Source organism: Taudactylus pleione, unplaced genomic scaffold (assembly GCF_031769625.1).
Source record: "Taudactylus pleione unplaced genomic scaffold, aTauple2 ptg000676l, whole genome shotgun sequence".
Lineage (NCBI taxonomy): Eukaryota > Metazoa > Chordata > Amphibia > Anura > Myobatrachidae > Taudactylus > Taudactylus pleione.
The window spans coordinates 234,105-255,122 of NW_028285078.1; the positions used below are offsets into that span (position 1 = coordinate 234,105).

General features: G+C 46.1%; 1 protein-coding gene across 10 annotated transcripts in view; it reads right to left on the reverse strand.

Moving 5' to 3' along the window:
* Positions 1–21,018, reverse strand: part of ANK1 (ankyrin 1) — a 350,835-nt gene that overhangs the window by 162,011 nt on the left and 167,806 nt on the right. For all 10 annotated transcript variants that reach the window (XR_015872444.1, XM_088455871.1, XM_088455874.1 and 7 more), the window contains one exon: positions 20,367–20,468. Coding sequence is in view for 9 of the 10 variants with exons in the window: in XM_088455871.1 (XP_088311997.1) it covers positions 20,367–20,468 (102 nt within the window). In the remaining variant the exon portion in view is untranslated. The remainder of the gene's footprint in view (positions 1–20,366; positions 20,469–21,018) is intronic.

The following is a 21,018-nucleotide window of genomic DNA, read 5'->3' on the forward strand; positions in this document are numbered from 1 at the left end:
GGCTCTGAATCAGGCCCATAGTCTTTTAGGACTAATTTAAGTAATTACCTTTTTTCTTGAAGTATGTGACTGTATGGTTAGCGAATATGTGTAGTACACTTTAAAAACAAAAATTTGCACCGAGAAATGCTCCAGGTATTCTCTACCCTCCATTTACAGAAATAAATGTAATTACATAAACCCACATAGAGTTAGGCAGTGGGATATTTCTGCTAGTACCAGCAATGTTCCGTTTAAGCACTGTTTGCAATACAGATCATTGTGACTGACCCCAAATTGGTTGGACTGACAGATGATCAATCTCAGTTGGCAAATCTGCAATGAGGTCAGACTGAGGTATCTGCACATTTCAGAAAAGTCAGCCAGGAGCATAATGATCGGAGGTCAGATGGTGTGCGGGGCAAAGGTCAATGGTTGTGAGAAGGGAAAAAATGGGGAGGAAAAAAAAGATGTAAAGTAGGGGGGTAACAGAGATCTTATGAAGCTGTTTAGAAAATGCTACAGGGTCAGAACTGGTGCAATAAATAGTATAAGCAATAAAAGTCTGTCTTAGATGACACAACGAAGTCCAACAGGAGAGATAATGGGTAGAGCTTGGTAATTCAAGAGGTCAATTAGCATTGGGAAACATGGACCAAAGACTGGAGAGACGTATCTGTGGTATCAGGTGGACCAGGACAACAGGGTTCCGAAAGCACAGTGTTGATTGAGATGAAAGGTCAGAAGGCACGGTGAGGTCGGGCAGAATACACGACCTGTGGGACAGGTCTGACCACATATCTCCCCCTCAGGATCACAGGACATATGAGGCTGGACCTTTCCCACACGCCCGATATTCTCCAGAAGACCCAAAGGTGCCGGCTGAACCTAAACTGAAGTTCTGAGTACTGAGAGGTAGTGGAAGAATGCCATATTATTTATACTGTGTACTTTGTTATGTGTGGTCTTGTGTGTAAAGAAACATTTGAGGACAGCTTGTTCTGCTTCTGGATGGAATGGTGTGAAAGTTCTCAGTAAGTGGGTTTGATATAAAGTATGCTGATCTAGAACTGTTGGTCGGAAGGCTGAGTGATATCTGGATGAAAAGTAATCATGAGGATGACATTGGTACTGCAAAATAATAGGCAGGGTTTGCGGCAGAAGAGTGTATATAAGGCTACCTTTTGAAGCTGAGACGTATTATAGAGTTGTTGGTGTGGTGGAACAATGACGCCAAGCAAGGCAACTAGAGCAGTAGAATAGTTCTAGTTGTGAGATAGACCAATTATACATTATAGAGACAGGTGTGAGTTAAGGCATGATTACAAATTAAACTAAGGATCTAACAATAAAAAAACTGGGTATGTGATAGTATATTGTTATGAAGGTAGACATGGAGTAAAGCAGTGTTATAAAGCTAGCTGAAGATAAGATCAATCTTAAAGAGCTATATATATGGCATAGTTATGCTATAGTGTAATAATTTAAAGTGTAGATTAGAATGATGCTTTAGAGTAAGATGTGAAGTAGAGAACCTTAACAGAACTAGCTGAGCTTTAGAACAGTGCTATAGAGCTTTATGCAGAATAAAGCTACCCTATAGAGGTAAGTATTTGGTGGAGTAGTGCAGTAGATTTAGGTGTGGATTACAGCAATGTTGCAGAGCATGGTGTTGTATACCACAGTATTATTGAGCAAGGAGTGGAGTACAGCAGTTTTATATAGAGATGTGGTGTTTATCTTCAGCTTGATGAGTATGGAATCATAGATTTTGGCCAAGATAACCTACTTCACCTGTAGTTCAGGTGTAGAGTAGTGCTATAAAAGTAAATGTATGTTATAGCTGATGTTGTGCAGATCAGCATTATAGAACTAGCTGTTGTGTAGACCAGTGTTATAGAGCTAGATGTGGTGTAGAACAGTGTTATAGAGCTAGATGTGGTGTAGATCTGAGTAATAGCACTAGATGTGGTGTAGATCTGAGTAATAGCACTAGATGTGGTGTAGAACAGTGTTATAGCACTAGATGTGGTGTAGATCTGAGTAATAGCACTAGATGTGGTGTAGAACACTGTTATAGCACTAGATGTGGTGTAGATCTGAGTAATAGCACTAGATGTGGTGTAGAACAGTGTTATAGAACTAGATGTGGTGTAGATCTGAGTAATAGCACTAGATGTGGTGTAGAACAGTGTTATAGAACTAGATGTGGTGTAGATCTGAGTAATAGCACTAGATGTAGTGTAGAACACTGTTATATAACTAGATGTGGTGTAGATCTAAGTAATAGCAGTAGATGTGGTGTAGATCTAAGTAATAGCACTAGATGTGGTGTAGAACAGTGTTATAGAACTAGAAGAGTGTAATAGCGCTAGATGTGGCTTATAAATGCATAGTAGAGCAAAATGTGGTCTAGGACAGCGTTATAGAGATGAATATGGTGTAAAACAATGTTACACCATGTGGAGTAGAACAGTGTTATAAACATTGGTATGGTGTTAAATGCTTATATAGCTAGATATGAAGTAGTACACTATAACAAACACTGTTATAGAGAAGGGTGTGCAACAAGATAATGGTATTTAGCTAGATGTGGAATAAAACAGTGTTATAGAGCTAGGTGTGGAGTAGAGGAGTGTTATAGAGAAAGATGTGTAATAGAAGAGTGTCACAGATAAATGTGTGGAGCAACACAATGTTATAGAGTAAAATGTGGACTAAAGTAGTGTTATACAGCTAGACTGAGGTAGAGTAGTGTTCTAGAACTAGGTGTGGAGTATAAGTGGTAAATTTACTAAGATTCGAGTCTGATCGAGTTTGTTTCTTTTTAAACTCGATTAGCATCGCCAAAACTCGGGTGATTTGAGGCTCCTGAAACTCACAAATTTACTAAGAAGTGAGTTTAGCTAAGAGTGAGTTGGCCGATGGTGAAGCAGATCCCCCGAGTAGCAGGTTTAGATGAGATTACTCACCGGAGATTGCAGTGTTTTCTCTCTGCAAATCTGTCCCGAGCAAGCAGTTTGCACATATCAGTGAGATATGTGAAGGCTGCTTGCGTGTTATACTGTAAAAAAATGGTTAAATGTAAAAAAAAACTTTACGTAGGGTCCCCGCCCCCAAAAGACATAACCATCCCCGGACTGCTCAGCCAGTCCTTGTTCCTAAAATTACGGGGAAAAAAGTGTGTAAGGTTCCCCCGTAATTTAGGAACCAGCACCTGGCTGCAGGTCCAGTCCTTGTTTTAAATATAGGGGGGAAAAATGCGTTGGGGTCCCACTATATTTAAAAGCAGCACCGGACCCAAACCGACCAGGGTGTAATGCCACAGCCAGGAGACCCTATCACCGGGTCTCCATGGCCAAAGCATTAACACCCCAAGCCGGTCAGCCCAAGCCGGGGATCTCAGGGGAGGTGGGGACCCCCCCAAGAAGGGGTCCCGCCTCTGCCGAAACCCCATTAGTCTGAAGCCCGGGGCTCCTCCCCGCACCCCTGAGCTGTGGGTACGGGGGTAATAATGTGGGAAATAATTCAAAACTATTGTATTTTACAGTGGTACTACAGGTGCCAGCATGTGTTTTCCTCCCCGTAATTTTAGGAACCAGGACTGGCTGAGCACCCTGTGGCTGGTTATGCTTTTGGAAGGGGGGGCCCAACGTAAAAAATTTTTATAATTAAACACTTTAGATTAGATATGCAGGCAGAAACATACACAAATCACACTGATCTGTGCATGTGTTTTAAACTTCAATTTCACAGCGAGTTTGCTACAATCTCATCCGAGATTGTAATCTCAATTCTTGGTAAATTCCCGAGTTGCATCGTTTTCAGAAAAAATACTTCCGAGTTTGCCCGATGGTGAGTAGTTTCGAGTTTGCAAACTTACCCGATTTTTACCAGTGAGAAGAGAGAAATCTCTCCCAAAACTCATCCGAGATTATCTTTAGTAAATTTGCGAGTTGAAGAAAAAGGCTAAGCTCACCCGAGATTGCCATCTCGACAAAACTCGAATCTTAGTAAATTTACCCCAAAGTGTTATAGAGTTAAGTGAACACTGTTAGAAACCTAGATGTGGAGAAAAACATTGTTATAGACCAAGGTGTCTAGTAAATCAATTATATAAAAATATGGAGTAGAACAGTGTTATAGAGCTGGTGTGGAGTAGAATAATGTTATAGAGTTAGATGTGGAATAGAATACCGTTAAAGAGCTAGGCGTGGAAAAGAATAGTATTATAGAGCTAGATGTGGAGTATAATAGTGTTATAGAGCTAGGCGTGGAGTAGAATAGTGTTATAGAGCTAGGCATGGAGTAGACTAGTGTTATAGAGCTAGGTGTGGAGTAGAATAGGGTTATAGAGCTAGATGTGGAGTAGAATAGTGTTGTAGAGCTAGGTGTGGAGTAGAACAGTGTTACAGAGCTAGATGTGGAGTATAATAGTGTTATAGAGCTAGGCATGGAGTAGACTAGTGTTATAGAGCTAGGTGTGGAGTAGAATAGGGTTATAGAGCTAGGTGTGGAGTAGAATAGGGTTATAGAGCTAGGTGTGGAGTAGAATAGGGTTATAGAGCTAGGTGTGGAGTAGAATAGGGTTATAGAGCTAGATGTGGAGTAGAATAGTGTTGTAGAGCTAGGTGTGGAGTAGAACAGTGTTATAGAGCTAGATGTGGAGTAGAATAGTGGAATGAGGTAGATATTAATAGAGTTAGATGTGGAGTAAAACAAACCAGTGGCTAGCGTTATAGAGGAAAATATGAAGTAGACATTGTTATACAGTTAGATATGGAATAGATGGGAAGTAGTCGGGAAGCCGACGGACGGAATCCCGACCGTCGGCTTCCCGACAGTCTAATCCCGGCAAGGGGTTAAATGACAGGCGTCACCGACGCCTGTCATTTTACCTACAGGGCGGGAGGGTTAGGTTTAGGGTTCCCGGGGGGGACTTAGGGTTAGGCACCCCCCCGGGAGTTTAGGGTTACACTAGGTGAGGGTAGGGTTTGGGTTAAGCACCCCCCAGGGGACTTAGGTTTAGGCGGCAGGGAAGGGGGAGTTACATGAGGCACTTAAGAGGGGGGATTAGGGTTAGGCACTTGGTGGGGAGGTTAGGGTTAGGCACCCCTAAGGGAGGGTTAGGGTTATACAATCGGGAAGCCGGCTGCCGGAATCCCTCCACCCGGCTTCCCGACTGCTTTATCCCGCCGTGGGTTAAATGACCGGCGTCTATATCTAGACGCCGCTCATTTCCCGATGCCGGGAGACCGGCGCCCGGCATCCCGATCGAGCAGATGCCAGGCGCCGCGAGCGGACAGCCGCGGGGAGGGGGGAGGGTTAGGTTTAGGGCACCCGGGGGGGATTTAGGATTAGGTACCTTAGGCTAGGGGGAGGGAGGATTAGGGATAGGCACCCCCGGGGGGGCTTAGGGTTAGGCACCCCCCGGGGGACTTAGGTTTCGGCAGCGGGGAAGGGGGGATTAGGGCTAGGCACAGGGGGGGAGGTTAGGGTTAGGCGCCCCTAAGGAGGGTTAGGGTTAGGGGGGGTTAGTTTAGATTAGACAATACTTACCTTACCACGATCGGATTTCCAGCGCTGTCGGGCTTCCGCTGCCGGACTCTGCTGTTTTGTCGGGCTGCCGCTGCCGGGATTCGGACTCCTGGCCATGCGGCAGCCGGGATATCATACCGATTCCGGGTTAGGGGGGGGAATTATATGAACAAACAAAATTATGATAAATATTCGCGCCAGGCAGGCAGCTTGGGTTAGATATCCTAGGGAGAAGAGTATCTATCTTCTACAATATAAACACATGAAAATATATATTGTAAGGTATCCCACCGTAGCACCCGCTCAAAATATATGATTTAATAGATACTGTACTTAGCTTTTACGTATCAATGATGTTTTGGAGTTCTCGTCTCCAAGAAATGATGAGGTGTGACAAGTGTATACCATAACATGTAAAAAGAAAAAAGCAAGAAAATCTAGTTCAGATAGTCTTATGATTATTTCATTACATCCAAAAATGATGGGCCTTATTCCAAAGGCAAGTTGTTCATACCATGTAAATGGACTGCTTTCATAAAGAGTACTTAGTACGTAAGGCACATTTATTCAAGAAAAGTTAAGAACAACATAAACACAAATACAGTACAATAGCTCTATGTTTGTAATGAGCTTTCCTTAAAAAAAAACAAATACATCATGATCACAGGTGAAATTGGCCTCCTACCAGAATCCAGAAAAACAGATGCATGTAATAACTGGAGAGATGTATCTGACCCGGGTTCAACCTCAGCTATCAGTCCTCTGCCCCGCAATGGTTCTGGATAGGTCCTGTGATACCCCTCTGCTGCCGACGCGTTTCTACCATAAAGGTCTTTGTCAAGGCAATGAGGCACTCCCTCATTGCCTTGACATTGATACGTAAAAGCTAAGTATCTATTAAATCATACATTTTGAGCGGGCGCTACGGTGGGATACCTTACTATATATTTTTTCAGGGGTGGGGGATTAGGTTAGTTATACTTACCCTAAGGACGATCGGGATTTCCTCCTCTGTCGGGCTGCCGCTGTCGGGATTAGAACCGACGGCCCTGCGGCAAATCATACTGAATCCGGAATAGATTAGTAGTGAGGCACAATTTAGTGATATAGAGCTATATGTAGATAGAACAGTATTAAATAATCAGATGTGAAGTAGAGCATATTTATAGAGCTAGGTGTGTAGTAGAGTGGTTTTATAGAGGTAGATCTGTAGTAGAACAGTAGAATAGAGCTAGATGTGGATTATAACAACTTTATAGAACTGGATGTGTAGTAGAATACATTAAAGTTGCATACATGGAGACATACAGTTATAAAGAGCTAGGTTTGGAGTAGAACAGCATTATAGAGCATAATATATGGAGTGGGCCATCATTATAAAATATATGTGAAATAGAACAGTGTTATAGAGATATATAGATATATGTGGGGTAGAACAGTAATATGTGGTATCAAAAAGTATTTTAGGTATAAGGCTGGAATATAAAAGTGTTATAGAGCTAGTGTTCATCAGAGTAATCGTATACAGCTATGTATGAAGAACAGTATTATAGTAGTAGATGTGAAGTAGAACATTGTTATAGAACTATGGGGTATATGTACTAAGCCTTGGAGAGAGATAAAATGGAGAGCGATAAAGTGCCTACCAATCAGCTCCTAACTGTCATTTTCCAAACACAGCATGTAAAGTGACAGAAGCTGATTGGTTGGTACTTTATCTCTCTCCACTGTATCTCTTTCCATGGCTTAGTATATCTACCCATATGTACGGAAGGTATGCGTTCGGCATCCCGGTGGTCTGGATGTCGACGCTTACATTACTGGCGCCAGAATCCCAGCGCTGGCATCCTGACCGCCGCGATGCCAAAGGTAAGTAACAGGGTGGGGAGGAGTGTTAGTGTTAGGTTTAGGGGTTAGGATTAGGCACTTGGAGGAGGGTTAGGCACTAAGGGGGGAGGGTTAGGTTAAGGGTGCGGGGAGGGGGAGGTTAGGTTTAGGCACCAGGAAGGGAGAATTAGAGCTATTTCACACATGCCGGTTTTGACTGAGCGGCAAAAAGCCGCCCGGTATTTAACCGGCTGTGAAATATAGTACTGCAGGGAAAGGACAGGCTCCTTTCACACGACACGGTCACGGCACGGTCGCCGTGATATAGCCGGAAAAAACTACTATGCAGGACGGTGCCGTGCCGTGACAATGTTTCCTTTCACACACACTGACTTCTGCCAGCCGGGCTTGTGCAGCAGCTACTGCTGCTGCGCATGCCCAATAGGATAAAAAAATAAATAAATAAATAAAAGCGGCTCAAAGCCGCTGCTTGTGAAAGGCACGGAGTGCCTGAAAAAACCCCGGCCAGCTAACGCCCGGTTCTTGCCAGGCCGGCCAGAACCGGAGTGTGTGAAATAGCTCTTAGGGTAGGGAGAGAGGGAGGGATAGCATACTGACCTCCAAGTGTCGGTATGTTAACTCTGTCGGGATCCAGGCGTTGGGATTCTGACCACCTGGATCCCGTCTGTCGGTATTACATACCGATTCCGTATGCTGTAGAACTGTGATATAGTAATAGATAAGGAGTAAAACAATGTTGGTCAGAATCCGAACACAGGCATTCCGACAGGGTTAGGATACAGACACCTGTTGGTCGGTATCCGAACCCTCCCCATATCCCTACCCCTAACCCTCACTTCCTGGTGCCTAAACCTAACCTCCCCCTCCCTGCTCCCTAAACCTAACCCTCCCCCTAGTGCCTAACCCTAACCCTCCCCCTAGTGCCTAACCATAACCCTCCCCCTAGTGCCTAACCCTAACGCTAAACCTCCCCCTAACCCCGCTACTTACCTTCGGTATGCCGGCGGTTGGGATACTGGCGGTTGGGATGCCAGCACCGGAATTCTGACAGGTGTCGGTATTGGCGCTGGCATAATGAGCACCGAGATCGCCACCGTCGGTAATATTAATCCGTTAAATGTAGCTATATGTGGAGTAGAACAGTGGTAAGGAGTTTGGTGCGGAGTAGAGCAGTGTTATACAACTAGGTTAGGTTAAAGCTGTCCAAAGGGATTTTTTTTAGGTTTTATGTAGAAAAAAATATAATAAAGGAAATTCATAGATTTAGGAGAGTAATATTGTAAAGATATAGAACTAGGTGTAAGGGGGAGCAGTGTTCTGGAATGTGGCTACTGGTACAGTAGTGCTTTGTGTTCTAGTGTATTGAATTTACGATTTATACACTATTATCTAGCCAGAATTGTAAACACGGAGCTCCTAGTATATTAGAGTTGAGTTCCTAGTGCACTGTAAACTCTATAAACCAGATTGATAGATTAGATCAGTCATACTGTGACAGCAATGAGGCATGACAGAAAATTATGTGTGGGATAGTGTTGTACAGCCAAAGTGATTGCATAGAACTTGGCTTTGTCTGAAACAATGGTCAAAATGCATGGAAAGCGCTAGGTATCTCATACAGGAGTGAGTTAAGTATGGAATACAGGAGTAAGGAAGGTATGGAAGACAGGATTGAGCTAGATATGGAATACAGGATTGAGCTAGATATGGAATACAGGAGTGAGCAAGGTATGGAATACAGGGGTGAGCTAGGTATGGAATACAGGGCTGAGCTAGGTATAGAATACAGGAATGAGCTAGGTATGGAATACAGGGGTGAGCTAGGTATGAAATACAGGGGTGAGCTAGGTATAGAATAAAGGAATGAGCTAGGTATGGAATACAGGGGTGAGCTAGGTATGAAATACAGGGGTGAGCTAGGTATAGAATAAAGGAATGAGCTAGGTATGGAATACAGGGGTGAGCTAAGTATCTTATACTGGAATGAGCTAGATATGGCATACAGGGATGATCTAGTAATGGAATAACAAGAGATATGGTAAGAACTTACCTTTGTTATCTCTGTTTCTACGAAGTCCATAGGGTCCACAGGGTTGACCTTGGGGTATAGCTGGATCTGGATCCACGGGCACCACGCAGTTAAAGCTTTGCTGCTCCCAGGATGCACTTGGGTCCATCCTCCTCTATACCCCGCCCCGGCCACAGGCACCTCAGTTGGTAAGCAGCTAAGGCCAGAGGAGGAGACTAAACAGAGAGAAGGAAGACTGGAACACACAAGAAACCATACTCACAGAAATGGGAGACGGAAAACCGGTGACCAGCCACACAGCCCATTTGAAGCCAGGTGCGTCAGGGCGGGCGCCCTGTGGACCCTATGGACTTCGTAGAAACAGAGATAACAAAGGTAAGTTCTTACCATATCTCTTGTTTTCTACTTCAGGGTCCATAGGGGGTCCACAGGGTTGACCTTGGGGATGTCCCAAAGCAGTTCAACTAAGGGCGGGGACGCTCCTGTGCTGAAAGGAGTACCCGGCGCCCAAAGGATGCATCCTGAGAGGCGAAGGTGTCAAACGCATAAAACCTCAAAAACGTCTGAATTGAAGACCAAGTAGCCGCCTTACACAGCTGAACAGCGGAGGCGCCACGTCTAGCAGCCCAAGAGGGACCCACAGAACGAGTGGAATGAGCCTTAACAGAGGCTGGCACAGGTAAACCCTCCTGCGCATAAGCCTCACAAATAACTGAACGAAGCCAACGGGCTAACGTTTGCTTGTTGGCAGGCCAACCCCTCTTGTGAAAACCAAAGAGGACAAACAAAGAATCCGACTTCCTAACCGAAGCAGTCCGGTCCACATAGATTCTAAGTGCCCGGACCACATCCAAGGAAGCCTCACCAGCCGAAAGATCAGGTGACTGAAAAGCTGGCACAACAAGTTCCTGATTAATGTGGAACTTTGAAACCACTTTGGGCAAAAACTCAGGACGCGTGCGGAGCACTGCCCTGTCCTGGTGAAAAATCAGAAAAGGAGGGCGACAGGAAAGCGCCCCCAATTCTGAAACCCTCCTGGCCGAAGCAATTGCCAGGAGAAAAATGGTCTTAAACGTCAGCCACTTGAGCTCCACCGACTCAAGCGGCTCAAAAGGAGGACCCTGCAAGACCCTCAGTACCACCGTCAAGTCCCACGGAGCCACCGGAGGCACGAAGGGAGGCTGGATCCTGAGAACACCTTGGAAAAAGGTGTAAACATCTGGCAGTGTAGCAATCCGTCGCTGAAACCACACGGACAAAGCAGACACATGAACCTTCAGAGAGGCCAGGCGTAAGCCGAGGTCCAAACCCGATTGAAGAAATTCCAAGATTCTGGAAACCCGGAACACCTGCGGATCATAGTTTCTGGATTCACACCATTGAAAATAAGTGCGCCACACCCTGTGGTAAATCCGCGCGGAGGCAGGCTTGCGTGCCCTAAGCATGGTACCAATCACTGAACTGGAGAAACCCCTAGACCTCAAGACGGCTGTCTCAAGAGCCACGCCGTCAAAGACAGCCGACCCAGATCCGGGTAAAGGCAGGGCCCCTGAGACAACAGGTCCCGACGCTGAGGAAGAAGGTACGGAGCGTCGATGGAGAGGCACCTCAGATCGGAGTACCAAGGACGTCTGGGCCACGCCGGAGCCACCAGCACGAGCGTGCCGCCGTCCTGCTTGAATTTCCGCAGAACCCGAGGAAGTAAGGATATCGGAGGAAACAGATACGCCAGGTGAAACGTCCATTTCACCGACAGAGCGTCTACCAGACAGGCGCCTGCGTCTCTTGTCCTTGACCCGTAAACGGGCAACTTGTGATTGTGACGGGAGGCCATCAAGTCCAGCTCCGGCAGCCCCCACCTGTCCACGAGTAGCTGAAACACCTCTGGGTGAAGCGACCATTCCCCGGGATGCACATCGTGACGGCTAAGGAAGTCCGCCTCCCAATTGAGGACTCCGGGAATGAAGACTGCCGAGATCGCTGGAACGTGACACTCCGCCCAAGCAAGAATGCGAGACACCTCCGACATTGCTGCCCGACTGCGAGTTCCCCCTTGGTGGTTGATGTACGCCACCGTGGTGGCGTTGTCGGACTGCACCTGAACCGCCCTTCCGTGAAGAGCGGGGCCGGACGACTGCAGGGCCCTGTACACAGCCCGCAGTTCCAGGATGTTGATGGGGAGAAGTGCTTCTTCCGCGGACCATCGACCCTGAAGCGATAATGAGCCGATCACTGCCCCCCAACCCCGAAGACTGGCATCCGTCGTGAGCAGGACCCAGTCCGGGATCCAAAAGGGGTGCCCCTCGACCAGATGCACCGTCTGAAGCCACCAAGCCAAAGACTGCCGAACCTCCGCGGACAACACCAGCATCTGAGAGCGGATCCGGTGAGGTAACCCGTTCCATTCCGATAGAATCAGCCCCTGCAGGGGCCGGGAATGGAACTGGGCAAATTCCACCATGTCGAATGTCGACACCATGGACCCCAGAACTCTCATAGCTGAATGGACCGACAGGCGGCAACTGCTCAGGCAACTGTGTATCCGCAGCTGCAGGGAGGAGACCTTCTCTGGAGTCAGGAAAATCCGCTGCTGACGAGAATCCAGCAGGGCTCCCAAATGAACCATCCGCTGTGATGGAATCAGGGAGGACTTCTTCCAGTTTATCAACCACCCGTGTGCTTGAAGACAAGCAATGGTCAGGTGGAGATGTCGAAGAAGCACCTCCGGGGAGCTCGCCAGCAGCAGAAGATCGTCCAGGTACGGCAACAGACGTAGACCCTGACCCCGAAGGTGGGCAGCCATAACCGCCATCACCTTGGTGAACACCCTCGGAGCCGTGGAAAGGCCAAAAGGCAACGCCCGAAATTGGTAGTGATGGTTCAGGATAGCAAACCTCAGATACCGCTGATGTGCCGGTGCTATGGGCACATGGAGATAGGCGTCCTGGATATCGAGGGAGACCATATAATCCCCGGGTTCCATCGCCAGAATGATGGAACGTAACGTTTCCATCCTGAACCTGGGAACTCTGAGGTATCTGTTCAGAGACTTCAAATTCAGGATAGGGCGATGAGAACCATTGGGTTTCTGTACCAGAAACAGAGTAGAATAGTACCCCGTCCCGCGCTGAGACTGCGGAATGGGAACAATGACCCCTGCTTGTAGCAAGGATTCTATAGCTACCTGAATCTGACCAGCTTTGGTCTTGTCCAGAGAAGGACTCGTACAGAAAAACTGGTGGGGCGGCCTGAACCGAAAAGACAGGGCGTACCCCTGAGAGACTACTTCTCGAACCCAGGCATCCGTGGTGGTATTGTGCCAACACTGGGCGAATTGGAGAAGTCGGCCTCCCACTCTGGGGTCCCCCAGAGAGAGGCCCGTCCCATCAGGCAGCAGGCTTATCCTCCTGCTTGGAAGAAGGGCGCCGAGCACTCCATGCCTGCTTCTTGGGCTTGGGTGCGGCCTTGGTCGCCGAATGTCTCGGGAAGGACTGGCCCTTGGCCTTACCCTGAACCCGAAAGGACCGAAAGGCAGAGCTCCTCACTTTAGCCGGCGCAGAGGCCGAAGGGAGAAAAGCCGACTTGGACTTAGCCAAAGTATCCACTATTCTGTCCAAATCCGGACCAAATAGTAAATCACCATTAAAAGGCAAGGCCTCCAGACCCTTTTTTGAATCTGCATCAGCCCTCCAGGACCTCAGCCACAGGGAGCGCCGAGCAGATACCGCTGCAGCCGACACCCTAGAAGTGAGCAGGCTGGCATCCAAAGACGCTTCCCCAATATAGGAAGCTGCATCCCGCATCTGTCCCACTAACGCTCTCTGGATATCCGGAGCCTCATCAGGAAAGGTATCCTCCAAGGCATTGGCCCATGCCTCAATGGCTTTAGCCACCCAGGAGATAGCCATGGACGGGCGAGCCACCGCCCCGGAAAGAGAATAAATGGACTTTAAACAAGTCTCCACCTTCCTGTCCGTGGGATCCTTCAAAGAGGAGATAGACGGCAATGGCAACGTCGCGCTTTTGATCAAGCGGGTAACGTGGGAATCCACCGCCGGCGGAGTTTCCCATTTCCTGCAATGAGCTTCAGGAAAAGGATAGTTCGCCGCCAACCTCTTCTGTGGATGGAACCTCTTACTAGGTAATTGCCAGGCCGCCGCCATATGATCCGATAATTGATCAGACAGGGGGAACACAGTTGAGGTCACCTTGGCCTTTTTAAAATTAGGAAACTTCGACCTAGGAGCCGGCGCATCATCCTCAACATGTAGGATAGCCCGCACCGCCCTAACTAAGGCTGGAACATTAATGGAGGACTTAGCTTCCACCTCCTGCCCCATGACATCAGAGTCAGAGTCCTCATGGATTTCTCCATCATCTGAGGACACTTCCGAGTCCGACAACTGCGCAGCTAGTGAACTCACAACCGGACGTTTAGACACCCTTGGTGGCACATCACCTTGCAACATAGACTGAAACGCCGAGGATGAAGCCGCCAGACTCTGTACGGAGCTGGATAGAACATCCACCCAAGGCGGAGCAGCCGTCGGAGCAACACTCTGCAAAGGCACTACAGACTGACACGTCCCTGGGGAAGACTGCACATACACAGGCAGTCCCGAGTAAGGACCCACAGTCTGGGCCCCGGGGGAAGACCGCAACATTTGTGGAACCCTCGGGGAATGGGGGATGGTGGGCTGCGGTAACGCCCTAGAAGGGACCGCTGATGGGACCGATAACCGGTCCGCAATAGACGCCAGCACCTGTGAAAACATCGCCCAAGGAGGGTCCTGTGATACAGGGGGGTTGGAGGGGCCCGGTACCAGCTGGCACCGCCCGCACAGACCATCCTGAGATAAGTCCTCCCCATCAACTCCAGCAGCACAGCGTCTGCAGGAAAATAGCACAGGAGCCACAGAGCGCTCAGTCTCCTCATCCGACATGATACCGTAAATACACAAGAAATAGGTATCACCAGAGGAATTACGGTTTTAACACCCGCGCACTCACCAGTATGCGAAACAACAGCCCAGATATGGTACTGTGTAGCACACAACAGTATGTGACTGACCCCACAAATACGTGTTTTATATATGTGAGGGTCTCAGAAAAACGCCCTTCCCCCACACACCTGCCGGGCCGTAGGAGAAGGAAAGGGATAGTTATAAGCTGACAGTAAGGAGAATAAGTCACAGACAGGCAGCACTAGCAATAGTCACATACAATGCAGAAAAGTTATACTCACTGCACCTTCCGCTACAATCAACCGCCCAGATTCAGTGTCTGGGAGGGCTATAGCGCTGTGTACACTGTCCTTTAGCAGGGGAGAGGTACACAGGGGGACCGGTCCACTTGATACCGCCTGGGAGTCTGCGATGTGCCAGTAAAGATGGCCGCCGGAGACCTCAGAGGAGGAGTGGCCGTAAGATAAGAGCAGCTCAGCGACGCCAGACTGCTTGTTGAAAGGCGCGCTGAGCTGAGGGGAGGAGCCGCTAGACAGGGAAGGCTGCCTCCCCTGGCTAGCAATTAACCCCCGGGTTGCCGGACCCGCTACCAGCCTGATACCCTGGTGGTCTAGCGGACACGCGGGGTATTCCTCAATTGAGGGGGAGCCCGCCGCCGCCGCTAGCGCCTCCGGTCTGTCCCCAGAGACCGGAGGCTCCTGACTGCATTGAAGTATCCGCGGGCCGCCGCACGCGGCGACCCGCGGCTTACCTGATCCCCGTCGCGTCCGGCAGCAGTCAAGGGAGTCCCCAGAGCCCGGCTAGTACAGGCTCTGGGGTACCGCCGCGATCCCCAGAGCTGTACTGGCGTCGCGGCGCCAGCGGGGAGAAGGAGCGGCAGCGTGGACGTCCTAAAGGACAGTCTGATGCTGCCGCTCTAAAAGTGTAAAAAAAGAAGAAAAAAATAAAAAAATTCTCTTTTAAAATAAAGCTTAGGGGCTGCTCCTGCAGCCCCACTGCGACAGGGTGACCCGACTCCGGCCGGGCACCAACTAAAACTGAGGTGCCTGTGGCCGGGGCGGGGTATAGAGGAGGACGGACCCAAGTGCATCCTGGGAGCAGCAAAGCTTTAACTGCGTGGTGCCCGTGGATCCAGATCCAGCTATACCCCAAGGTCAACCCTGTGGACCCCCTATGGACCCTGAAGTAGAAAAAGGGATGAGCTAGGTATGGAATACAGAAATTAAATAGGTATGAAATACAGGGGTGAACAAGTTATGTAATACAGGAGTGAACAAGTTATGGAATACAGGAGTGAGCTAGGAATCTTGTACAGGTATGAGCTAGGTATGGAATACAGTGGTACTTAGGTAGGAGATACAGGAGTGACTTAGGTATAGACTACAGGAATTAGCTAAGTATGGAATATAGGAGTGAGCTAGTTATAGAATACGGAAATTAGCTAGATATGGGACACAGGTGTGAGCAAGGTAGGGTATACAGAGCTAAGTTACGTAAGGAACAAGAAGGTGAGATAGGTATGGAATATAGAGGTGAACTAGGTATGGAGTACAAGAGTGAGCTAGTATAGAATTCAGGAGTGAGCTAGGTATAGAATAAAGGAGTGTGAAAGGTATTAAATACATGGATGAGCTTCGTATGAATTACAGAAGTGACCTACTTATGGAATACAGGAGTGAGCTAGATCTGGAATACAGGAGTGATCTAGTTTGGAATACAATAGTGATGTTATTATGGAATACAGGAGGGAGCTTGGAATCTTGTACAGGAGTGAGCTATGGTATGCAGGGACAAGCTAACTATGGAATAAAGGAGTAAGGAAGGTATGGAATATAGGGGTAAACTATGTATGGAATACAGGAGTGAGCAAGGTATTGAATACAGAGATAACCTTGGTATTGATTACAGCAGTGAGCTAGGTATTTTAAAATGGAATCAACTGGAAATGAAATACAGGGATGAGCTAGATATAGAATACAGCAATGAACAAGGTATTAAAAACAGGAGTGAGCAAGTTACTGAATGCAGGGGTGAACTAGGTATGAAATACAGGAGTGAGATAGGTATGAAATACAGGAGTGAGATAGGTATGAAATACAGGAGTGAGATAGGCATGAAATACAGGGGTGAGATATATATGAAAGACAGGAGTGAGATAGGTATGAAATACAGGAGTGAGATAGGTATGAAATACAGGAGTGAGATATATATGTGAGATAGGCATGAAATACAGGAGTGAGATATATATGAAATACAGGAGTGAGATATATATGAAAGACAGGAGTGAGATAGGTATGAAATACAGGAGTGAGATAGGTATGAAATACAGGAGTGAGATATATATGAAATACAGGAGTGAGATAGGTATGAAATACAGGAGTGAGATATATATGAAATACAGGAGTGAGATAGGCATGAAATACAGGAGTGAGATATATATGAAAGACAGGAGTGAGATAGGTATGAAATACAGGAGTGAGATAGGTATGAAATACAGGAGTGAGATAGGTATGGAAGACAGTAGTAAGATAATATGGAAAACAAGATAGAGCTAAGGGGGAGATGTACTAACGGCAAAAATGCGGTAAAACCCGCATTCCCCATATGTATTAAGCAGCAGAATGCAGCTTCGCTTTGCTAGGTAACGCCACCTTCAGGTGGCGTTACCCAATAGAAGCCTATGGGCTTCTTAGCGCAACGCTCGGGGCTGGGAGGGATCCGGACGGATCCCTCCCATGAGCCCCCGCGGCCTTCTGCGCATGCGCAGAAGTACTTCTGGGTGTTAAACCCGGAAGTCCCTCTGCCCGGCAGCATCGCAAAGGACAGCTCTCATCGAGAGAGCTGTTCTTTGCGATATTCTTGGTACATACCGCGGTAATTAACCGCGGTATGTATGCGAAGTCGGTGGGGATGTACCGCATCGGCGATGTCGCCGATGATACATCTCCCCCTAAGAATCTTGTACAGGCTTGAGCAAAGTACAGAATACAGTGGTGAGTTAGGATTGAGACAGGTATGGAATACATGACTGAGACAGTTATGGATTACGGGAGCGAACAAGGTATGGAATATAGAGGTGAACGAGGTATGGAATACAGTAATGAGTAAGGTAGATAGGTAAGACAAACATTAGCACAGTAGTGAGCTAGGTATGGAATACAGTAGTAAGGAAGGTATGGAATATAGGAGTGAACTAAATAATGAATACGGTAGTTACCTAGTATTGAATATAGAGATGATCTTGGTTTGGATTATAGCAGTGAGCTAGGTAAGGAATACAGGAGTAAATCTGGTGTGGGATACAGGAGTGAGCTAATATGGAATACAGTAGTGATCTTGGTACGGAATACAGGAGTGAATTTAGAATCTTGTACAGGGATGAGCTGGGAATGAAATGCAGGGACAAGCTATGGAATAAAGGAGTAAGGAAGGTATGGAATATAGGGGTGAATTAAGTATGGAATACAGGAGTGAGCAAGGTATTGAATACATAGATGAGCTTGGTATGGATTACAGCATTGAGCTAGGTACCCTATACTGGAATGACCTAGGTATGAAATACAGGAATGAGAAAGGTATAGAACACCAGAGTGAGCAAGGTATGGAATACAGGGTTAAGATAGGTACTGTATGGAATACAGGGGTGACCAAGATATGGAATACAAGATTGAGCTAGGCATCTTGTACAGGCATGAGAGTGGTATTGAATACATTGGGGAGTTAGGTATGGAATGCAGGAGTAAGATAAGTATGGAATATGGGGATGAGCTAGGTATGGAATGCAGGATTGAGACAGGTATTACTACAGAAATTAGTTATTTAAGGCAAGAGTGAGCTATGTATAGAATACAGGGATAAGCTAAATATGGAATACCAGAGTGAGTTAGGTGAGCTAAATATGAATACAGTAGTGAACTAGGTATGGAATACAGGTGAGTTAGGTATGAAATACAAGAGGGGAGCTAGGTATAGAATACAGGGGTTAGAATATGGAATAATGAATGAATGAATGAATGAATGAATGAATGAATGAATGAATGAATGAATGAATGAATGAATGAATGAATGAATGAAAAAGATATGCAATAGAGGAGCCAGCTAGATATTGAATACATACATGAGTGAAGTATGGAATACAGGGATGAGCTTGGTATGGAATGCAAGAGTCAGAAAGGTATTGAATATCAGGGTGAGCTATGTATAGGATTCAAGAGTGAGCTGGGTATGGAGAACAGGAGTGAGCTAGGTATCTTATACAGGAGTGAGCTAGATATGGAATACAAGGATTAGTTAAATTACGGAATACAGGTGTGAGCTATGTATGGACTACAGAAATTAGGTATTTATGGAATACAGAGATGAGCTAGGTATTTCATACAGGAGTGAGCTATGTATGGAATACAGAGATGAGCTAAATATGGAATACCAGAGTGAGCTAGGTGAGCTAAGTATGAAATACAGTAGTGAGCTAGGTATGGAATACATAGGTGAGCTTGGTATGGAATACAGAGGTGAGCTAGGTATGTAATACAGAGATGAGCTAGGTATGTAATACAGAGCTGAGCTAGGTATGTAATACAGAGCAGAGCTAGGTATCGGGTACTAGAGTGAGCTATGTTTAGAATAAAGATGTAAGCTAGGTATGGAAAACAGATGTGAGCTAGGTATCTCATACATACGTGAGCTAAGTATAAAATACAGTAGTGAGCTAGGTTTTGAATACAGTAGTGAGATAGGTATTTAATAAGAGCTGAGCTAGATATGGGGTACTGGAGTGAGCTATGTTTATAAAAAAAGATGTGAGCTAGATATGTAATGGAGAGCTGGTTAAGTATGGTGTACTGGAGTATCGATGTTTAGAATAAAGATGTGAACTAGGCATGTAATACAGAGCTGAGCTAGGTATCAGGTACTAGAGTGAGCTATGTTTTAAAAAAAGATGCAAGCTAGTTATGGAATACAGAGGTGATCTAAGTATCACATACAGGAGTGAGCTAGGTGTGGAATACAGTAGTGAGCTAGGTATGTAATATAGAGCTGAGCTAGGTATGAGGTACTGGAGTGAGCTATTTTTAGAATAAAGATGCGAGCTAGGTATGTAATAGATCTGAGCTTGTTATTTAACACATAGCAGAACTAGGTATGTGGTACTGAAGTGAACTATGTTTAGAAAAAAAGATGTGAGCTAAGTATTTAATATAGAGCTGAGCTAGGTATGTTGTACTGAAGTGAGCTATGTTTAGAATAAAGATGTAAGCTAGGTATGTACGAACTAAGTATGGAATACAGAGCTGAGCTAGGAATGGGGTACTAGAGTGATCTATGTTTACAATAAAGATGTGAGCTAGGTATGTAATACAGAGCTGAGCAAGGTGTGGGGTACTGGAGTGAGCTATGTTTAGAATAAAGATGCGAGATAGGAATGGAATAGAGGTGAGCTGGGTATGAAATTGAAATGTAGTCTTGAGCTAAATACAGGAGGATGCAGGAGTGTTGTTGAGCTAGGTGCTGTTTGACATGTGTATTTGTTGCTGAGTTTTAGTATATATGATATAAAGAAGTGTTCCTTAGCTAGATATGGAATACTATAGTTTTAATGTTTTGCTTTGATAGCTGAGGAATATCAATGTTTTGCTGCTGTAAGTATGTGCTTCAAATGTCTTGCTGTGCTAGGTATGGGATTTTAATGGCGTTGCAGTAGCTTTTGCATAATAATGTATTATAGAGCTATGTATAACTAAATATGGGATAGAAATGTGTTGGTGAGGGAAGTATGTTATATACTGATATTGCTAATGTAAATGTAGGATACATGATTTGGGTGTGGGGTAACATTGCTGAGCTGCTGTAGGAACTAGTGTAATAGTGGTAGTGTTTTGGAGTAGGTTACAATGACATTATTTGTGGCATATTATAGAGAAAGACACTGTGTGGATGGACAGTATCATATACAGTACCTTGAATGTACTGTATACAATATGGAGGTTTTGGTTAGGACTGCACTGTACCTGGTTACATGTATTTATATCCACTCCATTCCTCAGGTGATCCAATGCTTTGTCCAGGTTCCCAGCTCTGGCTGCTCGCAGGAAGCTGGTCGCTGCATCAGCCTAGAGGAAGAGACAGGTGACATTAGCATCACTGAGATACTTCTACCAGGAATAGTGAGAAGGGCTGCAACATACACACATACATATATACTCATACATATGCACTGAAAGAAGGGAAATATTAACAGGATAATTTAATTAAACCTATGTAAGGTTCAGCGTAACACATCAGGAAGAATTGAGTGTCATTAGGCAGATACATGAGTACAACAGAATGGTTTTGGAATAAGGTAAAATAGGGTATTCACTCATTAGTAAAAAGACTGTGTGAGCTTTGACATACAGGATTGTTTAATAATGACCTGAACATATCACAATCCTGAAAGGTGCATGCAACTTATTAATGTATTATGCATCAAAACACTAGTCTATTGCTTGGGGAACTCAGGTAACCTATTAAAGTGCAACTTATCATCAGACCTGAAAACTGCAGAACTTTCAGCCATCAAGAAGATCTCTACATGTATAGTACACTGCAATGCATGAGTAGAGTCATAGGTGGACATCATGTTCACATGCCACTTTTGAGGGCAACAATGTGGGGATGTTT